General features: G+C 49.8%; 1 protein-coding gene across 2 annotated transcripts in view; it reads left to right on the top strand.

The window, feature by feature from the left end:
* Positions 1 to 19,810, top strand: part of SCAP (SREBF chaperone) — a 91,291-nt gene extending 71,481 nt beyond the window's left edge. For both annotated transcript variants that reach the window (XM_067470427.1, XM_067470426.1), the window contains 11 exons: positions 2,218 to 2,657; positions 3,798 to 3,992; positions 4,314 to 4,515; positions 5,253 to 5,368; positions 6,864 to 7,437; positions 10,186 to 10,271; positions 11,734 to 11,816; positions 13,605 to 13,771; positions 16,118 to 16,198; positions 16,295 to 16,501; positions 18,290 to 19,810. In XM_067470427.1, the coding sequence (XP_067326528.1) occupies positions 2,218 to 2,657; positions 3,798 to 3,992; positions 4,314 to 4,515; positions 5,253 to 5,368; positions 6,864 to 7,437; positions 10,186 to 10,271; positions 11,734 to 11,816; positions 13,605 to 13,771; positions 16,118 to 16,198; positions 16,295 to 16,501; positions 18,290 to 18,535 (2,397 nt within the window). In that variant the 3' untranslated portion in view covers positions 18,536 to 19,810. The remainder of the gene's footprint in view (positions 1 to 2,217; positions 2,658 to 3,797; positions 3,993 to 4,313; positions 4,516 to 5,252; positions 5,369 to 6,863; positions 7,438 to 10,185; positions 10,272 to 11,733; positions 11,817 to 13,604; positions 13,772 to 16,117; positions 16,199 to 16,294; positions 16,502 to 18,289) is intronic.
* Positions 19,811 to 20,089: the final 279 nt, after the last annotated feature.

Raw genomic sequence — 20,089 nt, forward strand, 5'->3', positions numbered from 1 at the left:
GCAAAGTCCATAAAAGCAAAGTCCACACAACTCTAATACAATCCAGAAAATCAGGAATACATTGATCCAAGGCTTGGATAAACAATCATGAAATTCAAGAATCAAAACCTTGAAACAATTATTATTTATTTATTTCTGGTATTTCTACTCCATCTTTTCTCTACCCCCAAAGGGGGACTCAGGATGGCTTACATTTAGTAATGGTACAAGGCCGCTACATAACAAGAAACAAATATCTTAACATGAATCTTTTAAGCAAGGCTTCCATGAACAAGGACAAAAACTTGGTGTGATTCTAAATGATACTTCATCTGACTACACATTCCAAACTTGAGACTTTTATCCCCTCGTTAGCTAGGTCACTAGCGGTCAGAAATTGGTTTCTCTTTACTTGAGGCTTTGTTATTGTTTTCTGTCAAACCCTGGCAGAGCGCCGAATAATAATAATAATAATAATAATAATAATAACCTTTATTTGTACCCCGCTACCATCTCCCCATGGGACTTGGTTCAGCTTACATGAGGCCAAGCCCAAAATACATCAAACAACATCAATAACACAACATTAATAAAGCAATCAATAAAATACAAATCATATAAATCACATAACAAAACAACTATCAATAGTGACATATAAACAGTTTTAAAATGGCTGGGCCAAATGTAATAGATTAAAATTGAAAATATGCTGACGTGAACAGGTAAAAAATCTATCTGGATCGGATTTTTCAGAGAGAAACAAGGGAACAACAATCCATCCTAATTCAATATTAAAGTGCATTATGAGGGCATATTGCTGAGAGTTCTCCTAATCTGGGAAGGCACACTGGAACAGCCGAAGCCATTGCTTCGCTCTCCTGTTTTGACTGATCTTGTCTATCTCTCTGCTCGTTATCTACTTGCTCATTAATTTCTGCACATGCCAAGCTATTTTCATGTTCTCTCTCATGAGAACTCTCTGATAACAATTCAGAAAGCACACCATCATCCCCACACCCCTCAGGGACATTCTCATAGGAAACTACAGGGATCTCCTGGTCATTCTCTGCATCAATATCACTGACCAAACCATTGCCATCTTGAAACTCATCTTGGACCCCATTAACATCATTCCCCACATCCAAAGCACCCTGATCCTGGCTGAACTCCAACAGAAACAAAAGTTGAACATTCAGCTCATTAGCAAGCAGAGCATGAAGTGCCGTGTGATGTGGCTGTAAAGAATTCAGAACTTAGGAAGCAAACATGCAGAATCCAGTTATTTACAATAATAAGAACTAACTACATTTCTTAATAATCAAAGAACCGAGCTACTCCAACACCCATCTCGTCTAAGGTTTCAAGAGAGGGAAAATCATCCAATCACGACATCTCTCCTGACACGCAAGCAGAGAGAGATCTCAAAGCACACAGCACATACTCTCCATACTAAAAGTATAAGAAGGCAGATTCAAAAAACTTGCAGTACAAAAGTATACTTTTAAACAACCAATCAGAATGAGAGCAGAAGCAGAGAAGAGAAGAAATTAGATGTATTCCAATTGTCATACAGGAAACATGGGGGAAAGGAATTCCCTCAACCTACACCAATGATGGGCAACCTTTTGAGCTTGGTGTGTCAATACTTGCCAAAAAAACGAGCATAACTCGGGTGGGGTGTCACTTCGAGAAAAAAACCATAATTTCATGATATTTAGAGTTTAATAACAAAAATATATTATTGCAATGTATAACTGTATTTAATAAACAAAAAACTAATTATTTAACTTACCTGCTTTTTCTATAATGCCCTATATCTCGGTATTATAGAAAAATGCTGGTGTAGGAGCCGAGGATGAAATGTCCTTTTGGGATGTGGCCCCATCTTCTCTGTATGCGGCCGCATGCCATTGTGTGTCATCGAAAATGGCTATGCGTGTCAGTGCTGACACACGTGTCATAGTTTCGCCATCATGGACCTACACTAAACTAACTTACTATTCCTCACTGAGGACTTGTGACTTGGGCAGTGTGGGGTTGAATTCCAACACTTTGTTCTCACCAAATATAACTGGGAAGGTAGTGGGATCTCTCCTTGGAGTGTTGTGCGGTTTCTGGGCTGTATGGCCATGTTCTTGCAGCATGTCCTCCTGATGTTTCACCTGCATTTGTGGCTGGCATGTTCAGGAGAAAATGCTGCTAGAACAAGGTTGTAACACTGCCTCTTTGCCTCCACAGACTGGAACCGTGGTCTGGATCGGGATCCTGTTTTACACGGACCCGGCGGGCCTCCGCCCCTACCTGGCCTCGCAGGTGACGGAGCAGAGCCCCCTGGGAGAGAGCGGCCTGCCCGCCCTGCCGGTGCCTGTCCCTGGAGAGGTCCTTCCCACCGGCGGGGATGCCAAGCTCTCCCTCGCCATCTTCCCTCCGGACCCCGTTCAGCAGCTGTCCAGGAACCAGACGCTGGAGTCCCTGAGTCGGCAGGAGGCTGGTCTCCGGACCGAGGAGGAAGAGGAGGAGGTCCAGCAGCGGCAGAGGAGGACCGGCAGCCGGCAGACGGAGCTGGACCCCAAGGCAGAGGTGACCTGGGGAGCTGAGGATGAGGAGCTCTGGAGGAGGCTCTCCTTCCGGCACTGGCCCTCCCTCTTCAGCTACTACAACCTCACGCTGGCCAAACGGTGAGCAGCACTGCACCTGCGGACAGAGAGAGAGAGCCGGGCTGTAGCTTTGTGTTTCAGTGCAAGAAGGAAGGGCAGAGGGAGGGAAAGGACTGGGCAGCAGATTATTAAACGTGAGCCTTGGTGGGCTTTGGTTCACTGTCTTAGGGCCCTTCTACACTGCCATATAATCCAGAATATCAAGGCAGATAATGCACATTGGAGCCCCCGGTGGCGCAGTGGGTTATACCGCTGAGCCACTGAACTTGTCCCCTGGGCAACGTCCTTGCAGACGGCCAATTCTCTCACAACAGGAGCGGTTGCTCCTGACACAACAAAAAAAAAAAACTAAACTGAACTTGCTGACCCAAAAGTTGGTGGTTTGAATCCAGAGAGTGAGATGAGCTCCCACTGTTAGGCCAAGCTCCTACCAACCTAGCAATTTGTCTTAAGGTGTTTGTTTACTGTTTTGATTTGGTTTGATGTGTTTCTATTGTTTACTAGCCGTCCCCCGCCACACGTTGCTGTGGCCCAGTCTGTATATATGTTTTGTGTGTGTGTATAGATGTTTTGTGTGTGTGTATAGATTTGTGTATGTACGTTTTGTGTGTGTATGTATATATATGTGGTTTTTCTCATGCATTGTAATGTAATTTTTTGAAATGAATTTTTTAGGCTTTTTTAGTCCCTTCAACTGTGTTTTTCAGTGTTTTATGACTGATGGTCACTTGTAGGTCTGATAGGTGTATTGTGTCCAAATTTGGCGTCCATTCGTCCAGTGGTTTTAGTGTTATGTTAATACCACAAACGAACATTACATTTTTATTTACATAGGTTATGGTATTGAATGTGGGCCATCTTTTGTTGGAATCCACCCCAAGTCCCCCTGGGGAGACAGGGCGGATTATAAATAAAGGTTATTATTATTATTATTATTATTATTATTATTACTATTATTATTATTATTATTATTATTATTATTATTATTCTAGCTACTACAAAGCACAAACCTGAAAATGAAACACATACCTAGAACACTTACCTGCAAGGAAGGGACTCTTCAGATCAGTTGTGCTCCTCTAAGATGGTCTAGTGAAGCTTTTCTGCTTCTCCCACCCTCGGCCATCCCTTCTATTTTCCCTTTGTTTGTGTTCAATGCAGATACATCAGCATCCTTCCTGTAATCCCGGTCACGCTGTACCTGGACCCGCAGGAGGCCTTAGAGGCCCGTCACCCTCACGATGCAAATCGCTACCAGACTTTCTTCTCGTTGAGCAGCGGGAAGCCGGAGAAGGTGGACCCTCTGGCGGAAGGCACGGCCAAAGTGCAGGCCCACCGAGACGTCACTCTTTACAAGTGAGAGAGAGAAGGGCGGGGGAGCCTGGGAGTAGTGGGTGAGAGTTGCAAGCATCGCACTGGGACATTTTTGCTGCCTTGCTCACTTGTAAAGGGCCTTAGACTGTTAGAAATGGTGGGAGTTGGAGTCCAAAACACCTGGAAGGAGTGTCCAAGTATGCCCATGCCTACTGTAGCTTTTTCCAAAGTGGAGCTATAACGTACAACACTTAGGCTCAGACATCCGCTCCCCGGGAATTGATTCCGAGGCCAGTTAATTTCCCTCCATTTGGACCTGTTGCCTTTGCACCTGGCCTCACTTCTCCCCCGTTTCCGCTCCAGGGTGGCCGCTTTGGGCCTGGCGTCCGGCATCCTGCTGGTCCTCCTGCTTTTCTGCCTCTACAAAGTCCTGTGCCCCAAAAACTACGGGCAGAACGGCCCTTCCCACAGCCGCCGGAGGAGAGGGGACCTGCCTTGCGACGACTACGGCTACTCCCCGCCCGAGACGGAGATCATTCCCTTGGTCCTCAGGGGCCACCTCATGGTAAGCAGCCGGGAAGGGGTCAAGGCTGAAGCAGTCACTTCACTGAGGCAATCCCTCCTAGCTCGAGGATGATGGTCCTCCAGATGTGGTGTCCTGGCAATAGGTCCGTAGGTAGCTGTGGAGCCCTATTCTAGATCCACATGTTCCCCCGCAGGGAGGACATCGGTTTCCAGACGGAAGGCGGTCCCAACCAAGGTTGGCTTGATGCAGCTTCTTTCTCTTGGCACGTTTCTCCCTTTCACCATCCATTCGTGCCTCTTTGAATTCTGCAGCACTGCTGGTCACAGCTGACCTCCAGTTAGAGCACTCAAGGGCCAGGGTTTCCCAGTTCTCTCTTGGTGTTTCTGCCACAGTTTTAAAGCCTGGCTGCAAGCTCATCTTTAAATCTCTTTTCCTATCCACCAACATTACGTTTCCCATTCTTGAGTTGGGAGCAGAGTAACTGCTTTGGGAGACAGTGATCAGGCATTCAGACAGCACAGTTGATGGCGTAATGTGATGTTGTTCTAGACACTAGGATGTGTCAAGAACACTCAGAGGAAGGCCATGGCCAACTTGGTTCCTGCTGATCTCCCTTTTCCCACTTGTAGGCTGTTTATTTTCCAGCTTTGTATTGAAATCCAGGATGGTGCTCTCACTTTGCAAGCCATCCTGGGAGTTCCCCAAATGGCCAGCCTGTTCCTCCCTCTTCTCTATGGCTCATGCGCTTGACCGGCTCCTTCCCTTCTTTTCCTCAGGACATTGAATGCCTGGCCAGTGATGGGATGCTGCTGGTCAGCTGCTGCTTGGTGGGCCAGATCCGGGTCTGGGACGCTCAGACGGGCGACTGCCTCACGGTCATTCCAAAGCAAGGGTACGTCGGTGCAGACACAATCTCATAAAGGTTGCTTCTGAGTTGTTGTTGACTTTCATACAGACATGGGCAGACTTCAGCCCTCCTACAGGTGCTTTGGACTCCAACTCACACAGTAAATTTTCTGTGTAAGTGGATGCCCAGCCACATACACACATACATATTTTCCCTTTTATTTTGTGTACTAGTTTGGGGACCCTGCGGTGCCCAGGTTATTTGAGAAAGGCATTGTTTGTCTGTGCTCCAAGTTTAGTCTAGATCCAATGTAGGCTGAGTTCAGTGAGTGCGGGTGAACTACAACTCCCATATGCTAGTCCCATTACCCATCCTTCCCCAAACCGCACCAGGATGTAGAGTGTGACATGGGGGCTCTGTGTGGCAAGTTTGGTTTTTATCAGTCATTGGTGTAGGTCGCAGTGGTCTCAGAAAGTGAGTAAAAGTACTACAAGTCCCATCATCTATAGTTCGTCATTTCACAAATCACATCTGGATGTAGAGTGGGTCATGCCGCCAAGCTTGGTCTTGATCAGTCACTGGTGTGGGTTGCAGTGGTCTCAGGAAGTGAGTGAAAGTACTCCAAGTCCCATCGTCTATAGTCTGTCATTACACAAATCACATCTGGATGTAGAGTGGGTCATGCCGCCAAGCTTGGTCTTGATCAGTCACTGGTGTGGGTCGCAGTGGTCTCAGGAAGTGAGTGAAAGTACTCCAAGTCCCATCGTCTATAGTCTGTCATTACACAAATCACATCTGGATGTAGAGTGGGTCATGCCGCCAAGCTTGGTCTTGAACACTCATTGGTGTGGGTTGCAATGTTCTCAGGAAGTGAGTGAAGATACTGCCTGTCCCATCCTTCATGGTTGTGCATGGTCCACCCGCCTTCCAACCACACCAGGATTTAGAGTAGGTCATGAGTGCTCTGTATGCTAAATTTGGTCCCGATCTGTCAATGGTGGGGGCTGCAGTAGTCTGTGAGAGCTGAAGTGATGGAAAGTACTGCAAATCTCATAATCTGTGGTCCATCCTCCCCCAAACTGCACCAGGATGTAAAGTGCGTCATTGGGGTTATGTGTGCCAAGTTTGGTCCAGGTCTGTCGTTTGTGGTGGTCGCAGTGGCTTGTGGAACTGGGAGGCAATCAGAAAGCTGCCACATAGACACAAACCCACATTGATAGACAGACAGACAGACAGATAAATATGTACTTCAACACACAATTTCAGAAACAATTCTGCAAACTTCACTCACTGTCTTATTTTTCCTTTATTGCTGTTTTTGCAATATGACCCGGGCCTGGGCCACTCCCTCCAGGTGTTTTGGACATCAATTCCCACCATTCCTAACAGCCTCAGGCCCTTTCCTTTCCCCCCTCAGCCGCTTAAGGAAAGGGCCTGAGGCTGTTAGGAATGGTGGGAGTTGAAGTCCAAAACACCTGGAGGTGTCAAAGTTCGCTCATGCCTGCTGTATCTGGTCATAATGACCTCCCTTCCGTTGCAGGCTCCGCCGAGACCACAGCGGGGTCTTTGACTACCCAGAGGCTTGGGACCACAGCCCCGAGAGCGGCCCCGAGGATCCCTTGGAGGGGCCCCGCCTGTGCAAGAGGGCCCGCAGCCCCCCGCAACCCCCTCTCTTCAGCGACCAGCCGGACCTCTCGTCGCTCATCGACACCAACTTCCTGGAGCAGGCCAAGGCGGGTGGTTCCGAGCCCCGGCACCGGACTGTCTGCGGCCGCCAGAGAGAGGCGGGCTACGACTTCTGCAGCCTGGTGGAGAAGGCCTGCGAGGAGCAAGGGGCCCCCAACTGCCTGAGCGCCCTGGGCTTCTCGGCCCCTCGTGGACCCCCGGAGGGACGGAGCGCGGCCCCCGGTTGCAGGGCTTTTGAGGAGGAGGAGCAGGAGGAGATGGGACAGTGGGGCCACAGGCGGAGCAGCCTGGGTGAAGAGCCCTGCCCTGCAATGGAGAGGGCCCCGGGGCCCCCTTCTTGGGGAGCGGGGGACCTGGAGAGCTCCATCTGGAGCCTGGAGCTGCAGGGGAACCTCATCGCAGCTGGACGCAGCAACGGGAGGCTGGAGGTGAGGAACAGTGGTCAAGAAAAGGAGAGGACCTTGGGGCCCCAGGTCAGAGCTTTCCAAATACTTCACATTGGTGACACACTTTTTTGCAGAAATTGTCAGGAATTTGGGGGTCATAGAATCAGAATAATAAGAGTTGGAAGAGGTCACATGGACCATCTAGTCCAGGGGTTCTCAACCTTCCTAATGCCACGACCCCTTGATACACTTCCTTATGTTGTGGTGACCCCCAACCATAAAATTATTTTCATTGCTACTTCACAACTGTAATTTTGCTACTGTTGTGAATTGTAATGTAAATATCTGATGTGCAGGATGTATTTTCATTCACTGGACCAAATTTGGCACAAATACCCAATAGGCCCAAATTTGAATACTGATATGGGGGGGGGGGGAATCGATTTTGTCATTTGGGAGTTGTAGTTGCTGGGATTTATAGTCACCCTACAATCAAAGAGCGTTCTGAGCTCCATCAACAATGGAATTGAACCAAGTTTGGCACACAGACCTCCCATGACCAACAGAAAATATTGGAAGGGTTTGGTGAGCAATGACCTCAAGTTTGGGAGTTGCAGTTCACCTACCTCCAGAGAAAACTGGACTCAAGCAATGATAGATCTGAACCAAACTTGGCATGGATACTCAATATGCCCAAATGTGAAGACTGTTGGAGTTTGCGAAAAATAGACTTTGACATTTGGAAGTTGTAGTTGCTGGGATTTATAGTTCACCTACACTCAAAGAGCATTCTGAACCTCACCAACGATAGAGTTGGGTCAGACTTCCCACACAGAACCTCCATGACCAACGGAATATACTGTGTTTTGTGATGGTCTTTGGCGACCCCTCTGACACCCTCTCGCGACCCCCCCCCCCCAGGGGTCCCGACCTCCAGGTTGAGAAACACTGATCTAGTCCAACCCCCTGCTGCATGGCGCAACAGATTAAACCGTTGAGCTGCTGGACTTGCTGACTGGAAGGTTGTCAGTTTGAATCCACAAGATGGGATGTTAGCCCTAGCTTCTTCCTACCTAGCAGTTCAAAAACATGCAAATTGTGAGATTTATTTACAGTATTTATATTCCGCCTTTCTCACCCCACAGGGGACTCAGGGCGGATTACAATGTACATCTACATGGCAAACATTCAATGCCATAGACACACAACGTGTGTAGACAGACACAGAGGCAATTTAACATTCCAGCTTTTTCATGAGGGTATTCTGGCCACCAGGGGAGCTGTCACTCCACCGTCCATTTGTGACACAGATGGAGTACTTCCTCATTCTTTGCACACTTGCTGGAAATTTTTATAGCCTTGTAAATTAGTTAAATTAGCCTCCTCGCATAAGTAGTACCTAAATTTCCTACTTGACAGATGCAACCATCTTTCGGGCTGCAAAGATTGACAGCAAGCTACACAAATTGGTCGGACTCTCTCTCTGACCTGGGCTGACTTCGAACTCATGACCTTTTGGTCAGTAGTGATCTTAATGCTGCTGACTCCCAGCCAGCTGCGCCACAGTCCCGGTGCATCAATAGGTACCACATCGGCGGAAAAGAGGAGCCCCCGGTGGCGCAGTGGGTTAAAGCACTGAGCTGCTGAGCTTGTTGATCGAAAGGTCGCAGGTTCGATTCCGGGGAGCGGCGTGATCTTCCGCTGTCAGCCCTAGCTTCTGCCAACCTAGCAGTTCAAAAACATGCAAATGTGAGTAGATCAATAGGTACCGCTCCGGCGGGAAGGTAACGGCGCTCCACGCAGTCATGCCGGCCACATGACCTTGGAGGTGTCTATGGACAACGCTGGCTCTTCGGCTTAGAAATGGAGATGAGCACCACACCCCAGTCAGACATGACTGGACTTAATGTCAGGGGACTACCTTTACCTTTACCTTTATGCAGTCATGTCTGCCACATGACCTTGGAGGTGTCTATGTACAGCACTGGCTCACTGGAGAGAAGGATATTGGAGGCAAAGATGAAGTCCTTTGGCCACATCATGGGAAGACAGGAAAGCTTAGAGAAGAGAATGATGCTGGGGAAAATGGAAGGAAAAAGGAAGAGGGGCCGACCAAGGGCAAGATGGATGGCTGGTATCCTTGAAGGGACTGGCTTGGCTCTGAAGGAGACCCTGGGGGTGGTGACGGCCAACAGGGAACTCTGGCACAGGCTGGTCTAGGAGGTCATGAAGTGTCGGAAGCGACTGAACAAATAAACAACAACAACAACAAAGGCACTGAATGTTTTCCTTTGTGCTTGCATATGCTGGAATCCGCCCTGAGGCCCCTCGGGGTGATAGGGTGGAATACCAATAAAGTGTTATTAGTTACTTACTTACTTAGGTGATCCCAAGGATGATGGCCCCCCAAGTGTAGGGTCTCGGTGGTAGATATGTAGGTGGCTGTAGAGACCTATTTTTGATCCACATGTTATGATGATGATGACGGTGATGATGCAGGAAAGCACAATCAAAGTATCCCTGACAGGTGGCCATCCAGTCTCTGAGGCTGTTAGGAATGGTGGGAGTCTCAGTCCAAAACACCTGGAGGGAGAGCCGAAGTTTGCCTGTGTCTGGACTAGATTGTCCAGCAGTTTGGCTCTTGGCAAGAGGAGAGGACACTGAGCCACATATGCCTTTGCTGAAGAGACGAGAGGAGGAAGCCGGGTGGCCCTTTCTTGGAAGGGTCAGGTGTCCAGGGAGGATTGAACCCATCCCTCCCTCCCTAATGCCTTCCGTCCTTCCTTGCAGGTGTGGGACGCCATTGAGGGCACGCTCCGTTGCAGCACCGAGGATGGCCAGTCTGGCATCACCTCCCTGGTCTTCCTGAACGGCAGGTAATGGGCTTCCTTCCATCCATCCATCCTTCCTTCCTTCCTTCCTTCCTTCCTTCCTTCCTTCCTTCCTTCCTTCCTTTTGTCCTTCCTTCCTTCCTTTTGTCCTTCCTTCCTTCCTTCCTTTCGTCCTTCCTTCCTTCCTTTCATCCTTCCTTCAATCCATCCTTCCTTCCTTCCGTCCATCCTTCCTTTCGTCCTTCCTTCCTTTCGTCCTTCCTTCCTTTCTTCCTTCCTTCCTTCCTTCCGTCCATCCTTCCTTTTGTCCTTCCTTCCTTCCTTCCTTCCTTCCTTCCTTCCTTCCTTCCTTCCTTCCTTCGTCTTTCCTTCTTTCTTTCCTTCCTTCCTTCCTTCCTTCCTTCCTTCCTTCCTTCCTCTCTCTCCCAGTGAGGCCTCAATGGTGGACCTGGGAATGGGGTGCATTTCAGGGAGAGGGCTGAAGATGCTGCAACAGCAAAGGATATATTAGCCTGCCTTTGTCAACTGTAATGTCCAGGATGAGGGGAGTGATAGTCCCACTGTGTTCTGCACCACTCTCCTGGAGTCCTGGGCCCCTTTTAGGGATGTAGACAAGTGGGAGCCCATCCAGAGAAGGCCAACAAGGGGGATACGAAGGAGGGAGAACAACTCCATATCAGGAGAGGTGGAGGGAGCTGGGCAGGTTCAGCCTAGAAGAGGAAAGACCCCAGAGAGGGCCTGATTCCCATCTTGGAATGCCTTCAGACCTGGAGGGCCAGGCCTAAGGGCTTGAATTGACCAGTGGTTGCCATCCTGTGGGTCCCCAGATGTTTTGACCTTCACCTCCCAGAAATCCAAACAGCTGGTAAACGAAACTGGCTGGGATTTTTGGGAGTTGTATGCCCAGAAACCTTGGGACCCACAGGTTGAGAACCACTGTATTGGAAGGAGTTCCTTGTCAGTGAAGAGCAGCTCAGCAATGGGGCCTTTGCCCTGACTGATGCTGGGGTCTCCTCCTTCCCCCGAATGTCTTCAAAGAGAGAGGCCAGGCTGCTTCCTGCTGCAGGTGCTCTCCTGGGAGACCATGCATTGAGCAGGGGGTTGGACTACAGACCCCAAGGGACCCTTTCTTTGCCCTGTTTATCATGTCAGGAACAAACAAAACAGTTGCATTGCATTAAAAACAAACAAAACACAAAGTTTGCAAAATTAGTATTCGATTAAATGTCCTTTGACCAGTAGCCGACCCCTTGGAGTGCCTCTGGTGTTGCTGCAAGGAGGTCCTCCCTTGTGCATGGAGCACAATTGCCCTTTAACAACATGCAATGTTTTAGCTGGAACCCAATTGCTTATGGAGTATTTCAGGATGTGTTTCACATGGGTTGTTTTCAGGAGAGTGTTGCGATTGCTTTGAAAGGGCTTTCAGCCTTAGAAGTGAGTTCTAGAACAGTCCAGATAATGGAAACACATTCATTTGCGTGTCTTGGCCTTTGTATCCTTGCCATAGGATTGTTGCTGCCCGGCTGAACGGCTCCCTGGACTTCTATTCCTTGAGGACGCACTCCTCCCTGGATCACTCCCAGTTCCGAGGTGAGAGAGATGGGTTCATTCGTGACGAGCGCTTTCCTGCAGCCAGACCTCCATTCCACCTGCACATTTCCTGCTCCCCAATAGCACAAGGAGTCTGTTTTCATACTCCTGATGTTCAACTGGAGCCCCCGGTGGCGCAGTGGGTTAAACCATTGAGCTGCTGAGCTTGTTGACCGAAAGGTCACAGGTTCGAATCCGGGGAGCGGCGTGAGCTTCCGCTATCAGCCCCAGCTTCTGCCAACCTAGCAGTTTGAAAACATGCAAATGTGAGTAGGTCAATAGGTACTGCTCCGGCAGGAAGGTAACGGCACTCCATGCAGTCATGCCTGTGGCCACCTAACCTTGGAGCTATCTACGGACAACGCCGGCTCTTTGGCTTAGAAATGGAAATGAGCACCAACCTCCAGAGTTGGACACAACTGGACTTTATGTCATGGGAAACCCTTTACCTTTAACTTACGTTCAACGAAGTTTCCAGAATCCCCATTTCCTGGCAGAGAATTGTCTCCGCTTCCAAGAACAGCAATTCCCCCCTTTAAATAATACGATTTCAGCCTAACATCAAAAATATCCATTATCCAAATGCAGGAAAGATTTTGGCAGTGGACACAATTCAGCAGCCAGTAGTTTCCAACCTTTGGTCCTCCAGGTGTTTTGGATTTCCACTCCCTTCGGTCAAGATGGCTGGGACTTTTGGAAGCTCAGGCCTCAAGCATCTGGGGAACTAAGGGATGGGAACCATGTTGGAGCTGTTTGCAGTTTCTAATGTAGATTCCAAATTATGTATGTGTGTTTAAAATGTAGTAGCTTTGTGCCGAGTGTATTCCTGTGTGGAAAGAGTTAACTGTACCATGGAAAAACGGCATTCCTAGAGAAGTCATAAATCAAGTGAATAGAGCAAATGGACGCAGCGTGCGTATGTCATACATCACTCTGGAATGCAGGAGGTGTGGACTAGTGCTGATAACAGTGTTCGCAATGCTACGATCAGTCAGAAGGAATCTAGTTTTGCGATGTGCTGAGTGTTAAGTAGCTTCTAATGTATACAGCTGTAAATAAAGTAGATTTTAGCCTAAGGTGGCTGTGATCGATCTGTTTCCTGCCTTGCTGTGCGGCCGATGCCACTGACAAACCACTGCAGTTTGTTCTCAGCATAGTCTAAACATCTCTCTATTTGGACGCAAGCAATCAGAGCACAACAGAATAGTAGCAATGCAGGCAGCATATGCAAGGTGCAATGGCCAGGGAGTCAAAGAGTACATCGTGGTCATTGTGTCATGGCTTGTATGGTGCCCAGTGTGTCAGTTGGGCAACCTCATGCTGCACAGTTCTTATTACCACCATTTTTTGGCATAATTCATTCATAGTGTGGTGCTCAGATTTTTGTGCTGCATGTGCAGCGACTATTCCATCTGCTTTCCTTCCTTCCTGAATTCTGACACTGGTCTTGGCTTACCCTGGACTACTTTGTTCCTGCTTATCTTCCTACCGAATTGGATTTACCTATTTCTTTAAAGTGTTTTTTTACCTTTTTGCTTTTTTAATTATCTTCAATAAAGGGATGGCTTTCCATCTAACAGTGTGGTGTTTAAAGTCAGAGGGTTTTTCCTGTCCTGGCCCTTTCCTTTGGCCCTCCCTCCAGCTTAAGCGGCTGAGGGGGAAAAGGAAAGGGCCTGAGGCTGTTAGGAATGGTGGGAGTTGCAGTCCAAAACACCTGGAGGGAGGGCTGAAGTTTGCCCAGGAGAGTGTTCACACCAAGCTCACCTGTCCTTCCTTCCTGTCTCTCAGGTGCGCCAGGGAGGAGCAGCCTTCCCCCGCCCCCCATGTACAGCAGCGGCGACCTCCTTTCCTGCCAGCTGACCCACACGGTCACCTGTGCCCACCAGAAACCCATCACCGCCCTGAAGGCCGCAGCCGGGCGCCTGGTGACGGGGAGCCAGGACCACACCCTCCGGGTGAGTAAGGGGCTGACTGTCAACGTGGGTGTCACTCCAATATGGATGAGACCCAAAGTGGTTTACAGCCTTAAAAGACTATACAATTTAAACGCTAGTCAACGATGAAGAAAAACGAGAGATTTCTAGCTGCTGCAATGGCAGCGGATGAAAGGATCTGAGGCAGTAGCCCCTCCCACTGGCTATATATATATACTCTCAAGGGGAGAGTGGGCGGGGCTACCATCTAAAAGTGTGTAATAAGTTTTGTAGAAGATTCCGAACAGCGGGAAATACCATATGTGCGATTCACAGGGACCACGATGGGGAATGTAGACAATTCAGTTTTAGGGTGATTCAAGGGGAACCGGAGGTGAAAGGAACTGTTCCACTGGGGATCAGGGTCAGAGGACCCAATTATTTCCGTTGCTACTTCATCACGGTAATTTTGCTGCTGTCATGAATTGTAATGTAAACATTTGATATGCAGGGTGTATTTTATTCACTGGACCAAATTTGGCACAAATACTCGATTCACCTAAATTTGAATACTGATGGGGTTGGGGTGGGGTTTTATATTGTCATTTGTAGTTGCTGGGATTTATAGTTCATGTACAATCAAATAACATTCTGAGATCCACCAATGATGGAATCGAACGAAACTTGGCACACAGAACTCCCACAACCAACAGAAAATTCTAGAAGGGTTTGGTGGGTATTGACCTTGAGTTTGGGAATTGTAGTTCACCTACATCCAGAGAGCTCTGTGGACTCAAACAATGATGGATCTCTACCAAACTTGCCTGGAATACTCAATGTATCCAAATGTTAACACTGGTGGAGTTTGGGGGGAATAAACCTTGACATTTGGGAGTTGTAGTTGCTGGGATTTATAGTTCACCTACAATCAAAGAGCATTCTGAATTCCACCAGCGATGGAATTGAACCACACTTGGCACATAGAACTCCCATGACCCAACAGAAAATACTGGAAGGGTTTGGTGGGCATTCACCTTTAGAGTTGTAGTTCACCAACTTCCAGAGAGCACTGTGGACCAAACTTGGGACAGATATTCATTATGCCCAAATGTGAACATTGGTGGAGTTTGGGGGAAATAGAACTTGACATTTGGGAGTTGTAGTTGCTGGGTTTTAGAGTTCTCCTACAATCAAAGAGCATTCTGAACCCCACCAATGATGGAATTGAATGTATTTATTTACAGTATTTGTATACCGCTTTTCTCACCCCGAGGTGTACTCAAAGCGGTATTTATTCCACCTACCATGGAATTGAACTAAACTTGGCACACAGAACTTCAATGACCAACAGAAAATACTGGAAGGTTGATGGGCATTGAGTTTGGGAGTTGTAGTTCACCTACATCCAGAGAGCTCTGTGGACTCAACCAATGATGGATCTGGACCAAACTTGGCAGGAATACTCAATGTACCCAAATGTTAACACTTGTGGAGTTTAGGGGAAAAGAGACCTTGACATTTGGGAGTTGTAGTTGCTGGGCTTTATAGTTCACCTACAATCAAAGAGCATGATGGAATTGAACCAAACTTGGCACACAGAACTTCAATGACCAACAGGAAATACTAAAAGCGTTTCGTAGGCATTGACCTTGAGTTTTGGAGTTGTAGTTCTCCTACATCCAGAGCTCTGTGGACTCAAACAATGATAGATTTGGACCAAACTTGGGATGGATACTCATTATACCCAAATGTGAACACTGGTGGAGTTTAGGAAAAATAACCTTGACATTTGGGAGTTGTAGTTGCTGGGATTTATAGTTTATTTACAAAGAGCATTTTGAACCTCACCAATGGTAGAATTGGGCCAAACTTCCCATGCAGAATCTCCATGCCTTGAAAGGACTCGCTGCTGCCTTGCATGCTCTACTCTCGCTCATACATGCGCACCATGCTGCCATGCGCTGAACACGCATGCTTAAAGTCTCAGAAAGAGCCCTCCCTTTAGCTGAAAGGCCGGCCAATCACAGCAGAGGAGGGCTTTTGGTGGGAGGATTTGCCATCTGTTTCCAAAAAGGAAGAGAAGGACAGGCGGAGAGATCTTCAGCCTTCTCTGCCAAAGGGATTCCTATGAACATATATGTTTTCTGATGGTCTTTGGTGACCCCTCTGAAAACATGTATGGTCTTAGGAGACCCCAGGGGTCCCAATCCTCAGGTTGAGAAACGCTGTTCTTGTTGTTGGGGTGCGACTCCCATTGTTTTCCTTTGGTTCACACCTTCTGGGCAGAATCTTAAAACATTCCAGCCAGAAAATACATTTCTGTCCGAATCCTCCTCCTCCTCTTTGTCCTGTTTTGAATGTCTTTGAACCCGCTTCCCATCCCAACAGGTCTACCGCCTGGAGGACTCCTGCTGCCTCTTCACACTGCAGGGCCACTCGGGGGCCATCACGGCCGTCTACATTGACCAGGTAGGAGGAGGCCTTTTTTTGGGGGGGAGGGCGTTGCTCCAGCTAGACTCCCTCTGGTCCAGCGAAGGGATTTGACACGTTGCCTTTGCCTTCCAGACCATGGCTCTGGCCAGCGGGGGCCAGGACGGGGCCATCTGCCTCTGGGACGTGCTGACGGGGGCCCGGGTGGGGCACATGTACGCGCACCGCGGGGACGTCACCTCCCTGACCTGCACCGCCACCTGCGTCATCAGCAGCGGCCTGGACGACGTCATCAGCATCTGGGACCGCAGCTCCGGCATCAAGCACTATTCCATCCAGCAGGTGAGAAAGATGCGGTCGAAGTACCCCAAAGGGACCAGATCCGGTCTCATCTTGGAAGTGGAGGAGTGTGCACCAGCTAAGTCCATACCTTGGGAAGTCTGACTTGGCCACGCTAGTCCATGCTCTAGTTATATCCTGTATAGACTACTGCAACACGCTCTACGTAGAGTTGCCTTTGAAGCCTGTCTGGAAGCTTCCAATGGTCCAGTGGGAGGCAGCCAGGTTGCTAATGGGAGCAGCGCTCAGGGAGCATACTACTCCTCTATTGCGCCAGCTCCACTGGCTGCCAGTTTGCTACTGGGCACAATTCAAAGTGCTGGCTTTAGCCTATAAAGTCCTAAACGGTTCTGGCCCAACTTACCTGTCCGCACATATCTCTCCCTACAAACCAGAAGGAATTTAAGATCTCACTACCTCTGAGGATGCTTGCCATAGATGCAGGCGAAACGTCAGGAGATAATGCCTCTAGACCATGGTCATATAGCCTGAAAAACCTACAACAACCCAATTTAAGATCTTCAGGGGAGGCCCTGCTCTTTGTTGCAGGCCGCCTGTCAGGGATGAGAGACAGGGCCTTCTCAGTGGTGGCTCCTCGGAGTGAGAAGAGTGGCATATAAATGTAAATAATAATAATAATAGTGTTCCCTCACTTATCACAGGGGGTACGTTCCAGGACCACCCCGATGTGAAAAACCACAATTTAGGGATGCTCTCTCTCTCTATATGTGTGTATGTGTGTGTGTAAGAAATGCCTTGCCCGACTTACTGGGCAAGGGCCGTTGTGGCAGTGGGCACTCTCCCGCCAGCCATGCTGCTTGCAGGGGGCTTCTTCTTCCCAGAAGCCCCCTGTGTGGCGGGAAGTCTCTTGCTGCTTGGCCAGCTGACCAGCCAGCGGCAGGCCCTGCCCTACCCCTGGATTGGCCAAGGCCAGCTTCCCCACCTCGCCCCAGCAACCTTTGCAGCACTGCCCTGTGCTTCCATAGGGCTCCATGGCTGTTGGGGCAAGGCAGGGAAGCCGGCCCTGGCCAATCCAGCCAGTAGATCAGCCAGGGCTGGCTTCCCCATCTCGCCTTGGCAGCCATGGAGGCCTAGGGCAGCGCTGCAAAGGCTGCTGGGCCGAGATGGGAAAGCTGGCCCTGGCTGATCTGCTGGTTGGATCGGCCAGGGCTGGCTTCCCCCACCTCACCCCAGCAGCCTTTGCAGTGCTGCCCTGGGCTTCCACAGGGCTCCGTGGCTGCTGGGGCGAGGTGGAGAAGCCGGCCCTGGCCAATCCAACCAGCAGCAGAGTCCACCCCTGGCTGGATCAACCACGGCCAGCTTCCCCACCTTGCCCCAGAGCCCGCGGATTCACTGTTTTGCGGTTAGGGTTTAGAATAGTAAATTCTCAACACTAACCATGAAACAGCAAGTCTGCGGAAAGCAAACTGCAAATCAGCAAGGGAACACTAAACCCTTTTGTGATTTTTTAAAATCGGTCTCTACAGGTTTGCCTCCTAAGCTGTGAATTCTTTACATCCGCGCGCGCGCAGAATTACCATAGGTGCAAATCACAGGTGGTCACGAAGGGAAATCTTTACATCCACATGACACGGCACTTCATGCTCTGCTTGCTTATCAGCTCAACTTTTGCATCCTGTTTGTTTTTGGATGCTCTGCTGTATGTTTTAGGGTAGTTTTCCCTAATGCTGATGGTAGGCTATGTCTGACCCCCAGAAGACTTGTGTCCTGCCTGTTTCACCATCTCACCTGATCTCACCCGTTGTTGTCTCCTTTCCTTCCTTCCCTCAGGACATGGGCTGCGGGGCCAGCCTGGGCGTCATCTCGGACAACCTGCTGGTGACGGGGGGCCAGGGCTGCGTCTCCTTCTGGGACATCGGCTACGGGGACCTCCTGCAGACGGTCTACCTGGGCAAGAGCAACGAGGCCCAGCCCGCCCGCCAGATCCTGGTCCTGGAGAACGCGGCCATCGTCTGCAACTTCGGCAGCGAGCTCAGCCTGGTCTACGTGCCCTCCGTGCTGGAGAAGCGGGACTGATGCGGACGGGGGCAAGAGGCCCGGCAGCCGGCAGTCAGCCCTTCTGGGTCCTTGTCTGACCGAAGCGGACGATGGGAGGGCGCTTGAGAGGGAGGGCACACTGGCTGACAAGGGTCATGGGAAGTCCCACTTGCAGAGGTGCAATGGGGTCAGCCAAGAGGCAAGGAAGCCTTGCTACTCTGGAGGCATCTCTCCATGCTCTCGAGTCGAGATTATGAAAGAGAGGGGCGAGAGTCCTGTCTGGACAAGAGGAGATCAAGGAGAGTCCACACTTGGCCCCTAGAATTGGCAGGTGCCCCAAAGAAGAGCCTCTCTCTCTCTCCCCGCTTTGGGACAGGAAGGGCTGCTTTGGCTGGCTCCCACCCTCCCTCTGCCCATTCCTACCCCTTCTGCCCCATATAGTCCTGGGATAGATCTTGGGCTCTGCTCTTGGAAGGCTTCTTGGGCCCCTTGTTGCACCAAGGGCCCTCCTGCCGCCTGGCAAAATGGCAGCTGGCTTTCCACCCTCCTTGCTTCTCCTCCTCTGGCCCATTCCTGTCCAGGGCTCCAGCCAGGGACACTTTTGGGGTCGACCTTGGGCTCTGCTCTTGGGAAGCTTCGTGAGCCCCTCATTGCCACCTCCCTCCCTCCTTCCCTCCAAGGGTGAGCCTATCCTGCTGCCTGCCATATTTATTTATGTCCTGTACATACTTATTTATTCTGGCCTATAATAAGCTCGGAAGGAGAGAGAGGAGTGGCGGGAGGGGATTCCAAAGCTGGCCCAATGGTCAGGCTCAAGGGGAGCAGCTGGAGCAGCAATGCGGCCCTCCCGACTCCGTTTTGGGCCAGTCTTGGCTTTGCAGATTCCTGTGATACACCCCAAGCAAGCAGGAAAACAGAATTGCTCCTCTCCGGTGGCCGGGAAGACAGGAAAGGAAGAGCGGAGCAAGAAGAGGCTTTACTACTTAAGTGTTTAAAGCCACGGACTGACCACCTAGTTGGTGTCTTTGGTTGTTTTCGTTTAGGGCCCCTTCCTGTAGAAAGGACGCTTTGGATCTAGCCTGCTGCATCCCTTTTCTGCCCCTTTTCCCATTCTGGCCAATGGAGACCCCCATTCCTCCCCCCCCCCACTGCTGACCCCTCTGGGCATTGTCTCCCACATCGCCCCCCCCCTCCCCCAATGCCTCAGGTGGCCTTAGCTCTGCTGTGCCCTTTTTGGACCGTACGGCGGGAGCGGCTTTTGTACCAGATTGTGTTTTATAATGTGGACAGGGACATTAAACAGAACTAACTTGACGGCTCTGGCGTGTCTTTGCGGGGAAATGAGCAGGAAGGCCTCTCGGGGTCTGGGTGACTTTAGCTGGGAACAAGGTTTGTGTTTAGACCATTATAAGCCCTGGCAGTGTCATATGTGCCATAGTTGATGGTGGTTGGTGGTGGTAGACCTGGCAGTTGGTGATGGAAGGGTTAATGTAAGTTTTGGTTCTAAAGGGCTGAGTGGTTAGTAACAGTTTACAGGTAAACGCAGTTAAGGGGTGGAGGCATGCAGGGGATTAGTTGCAGCTGGGTGTTACT

This window comes from Anolis sagrei, chromosome 6 (genome assembly GCF_037176765.1).
Source record: "Anolis sagrei isolate rAnoSag1 chromosome 6, rAnoSag1.mat, whole genome shotgun sequence".
NCBI classification, from domain to species: Eukaryota; Metazoa; Chordata; class Lepidosauria; order Squamata; family Dactyloidae; genus Anolis; species Anolis sagrei.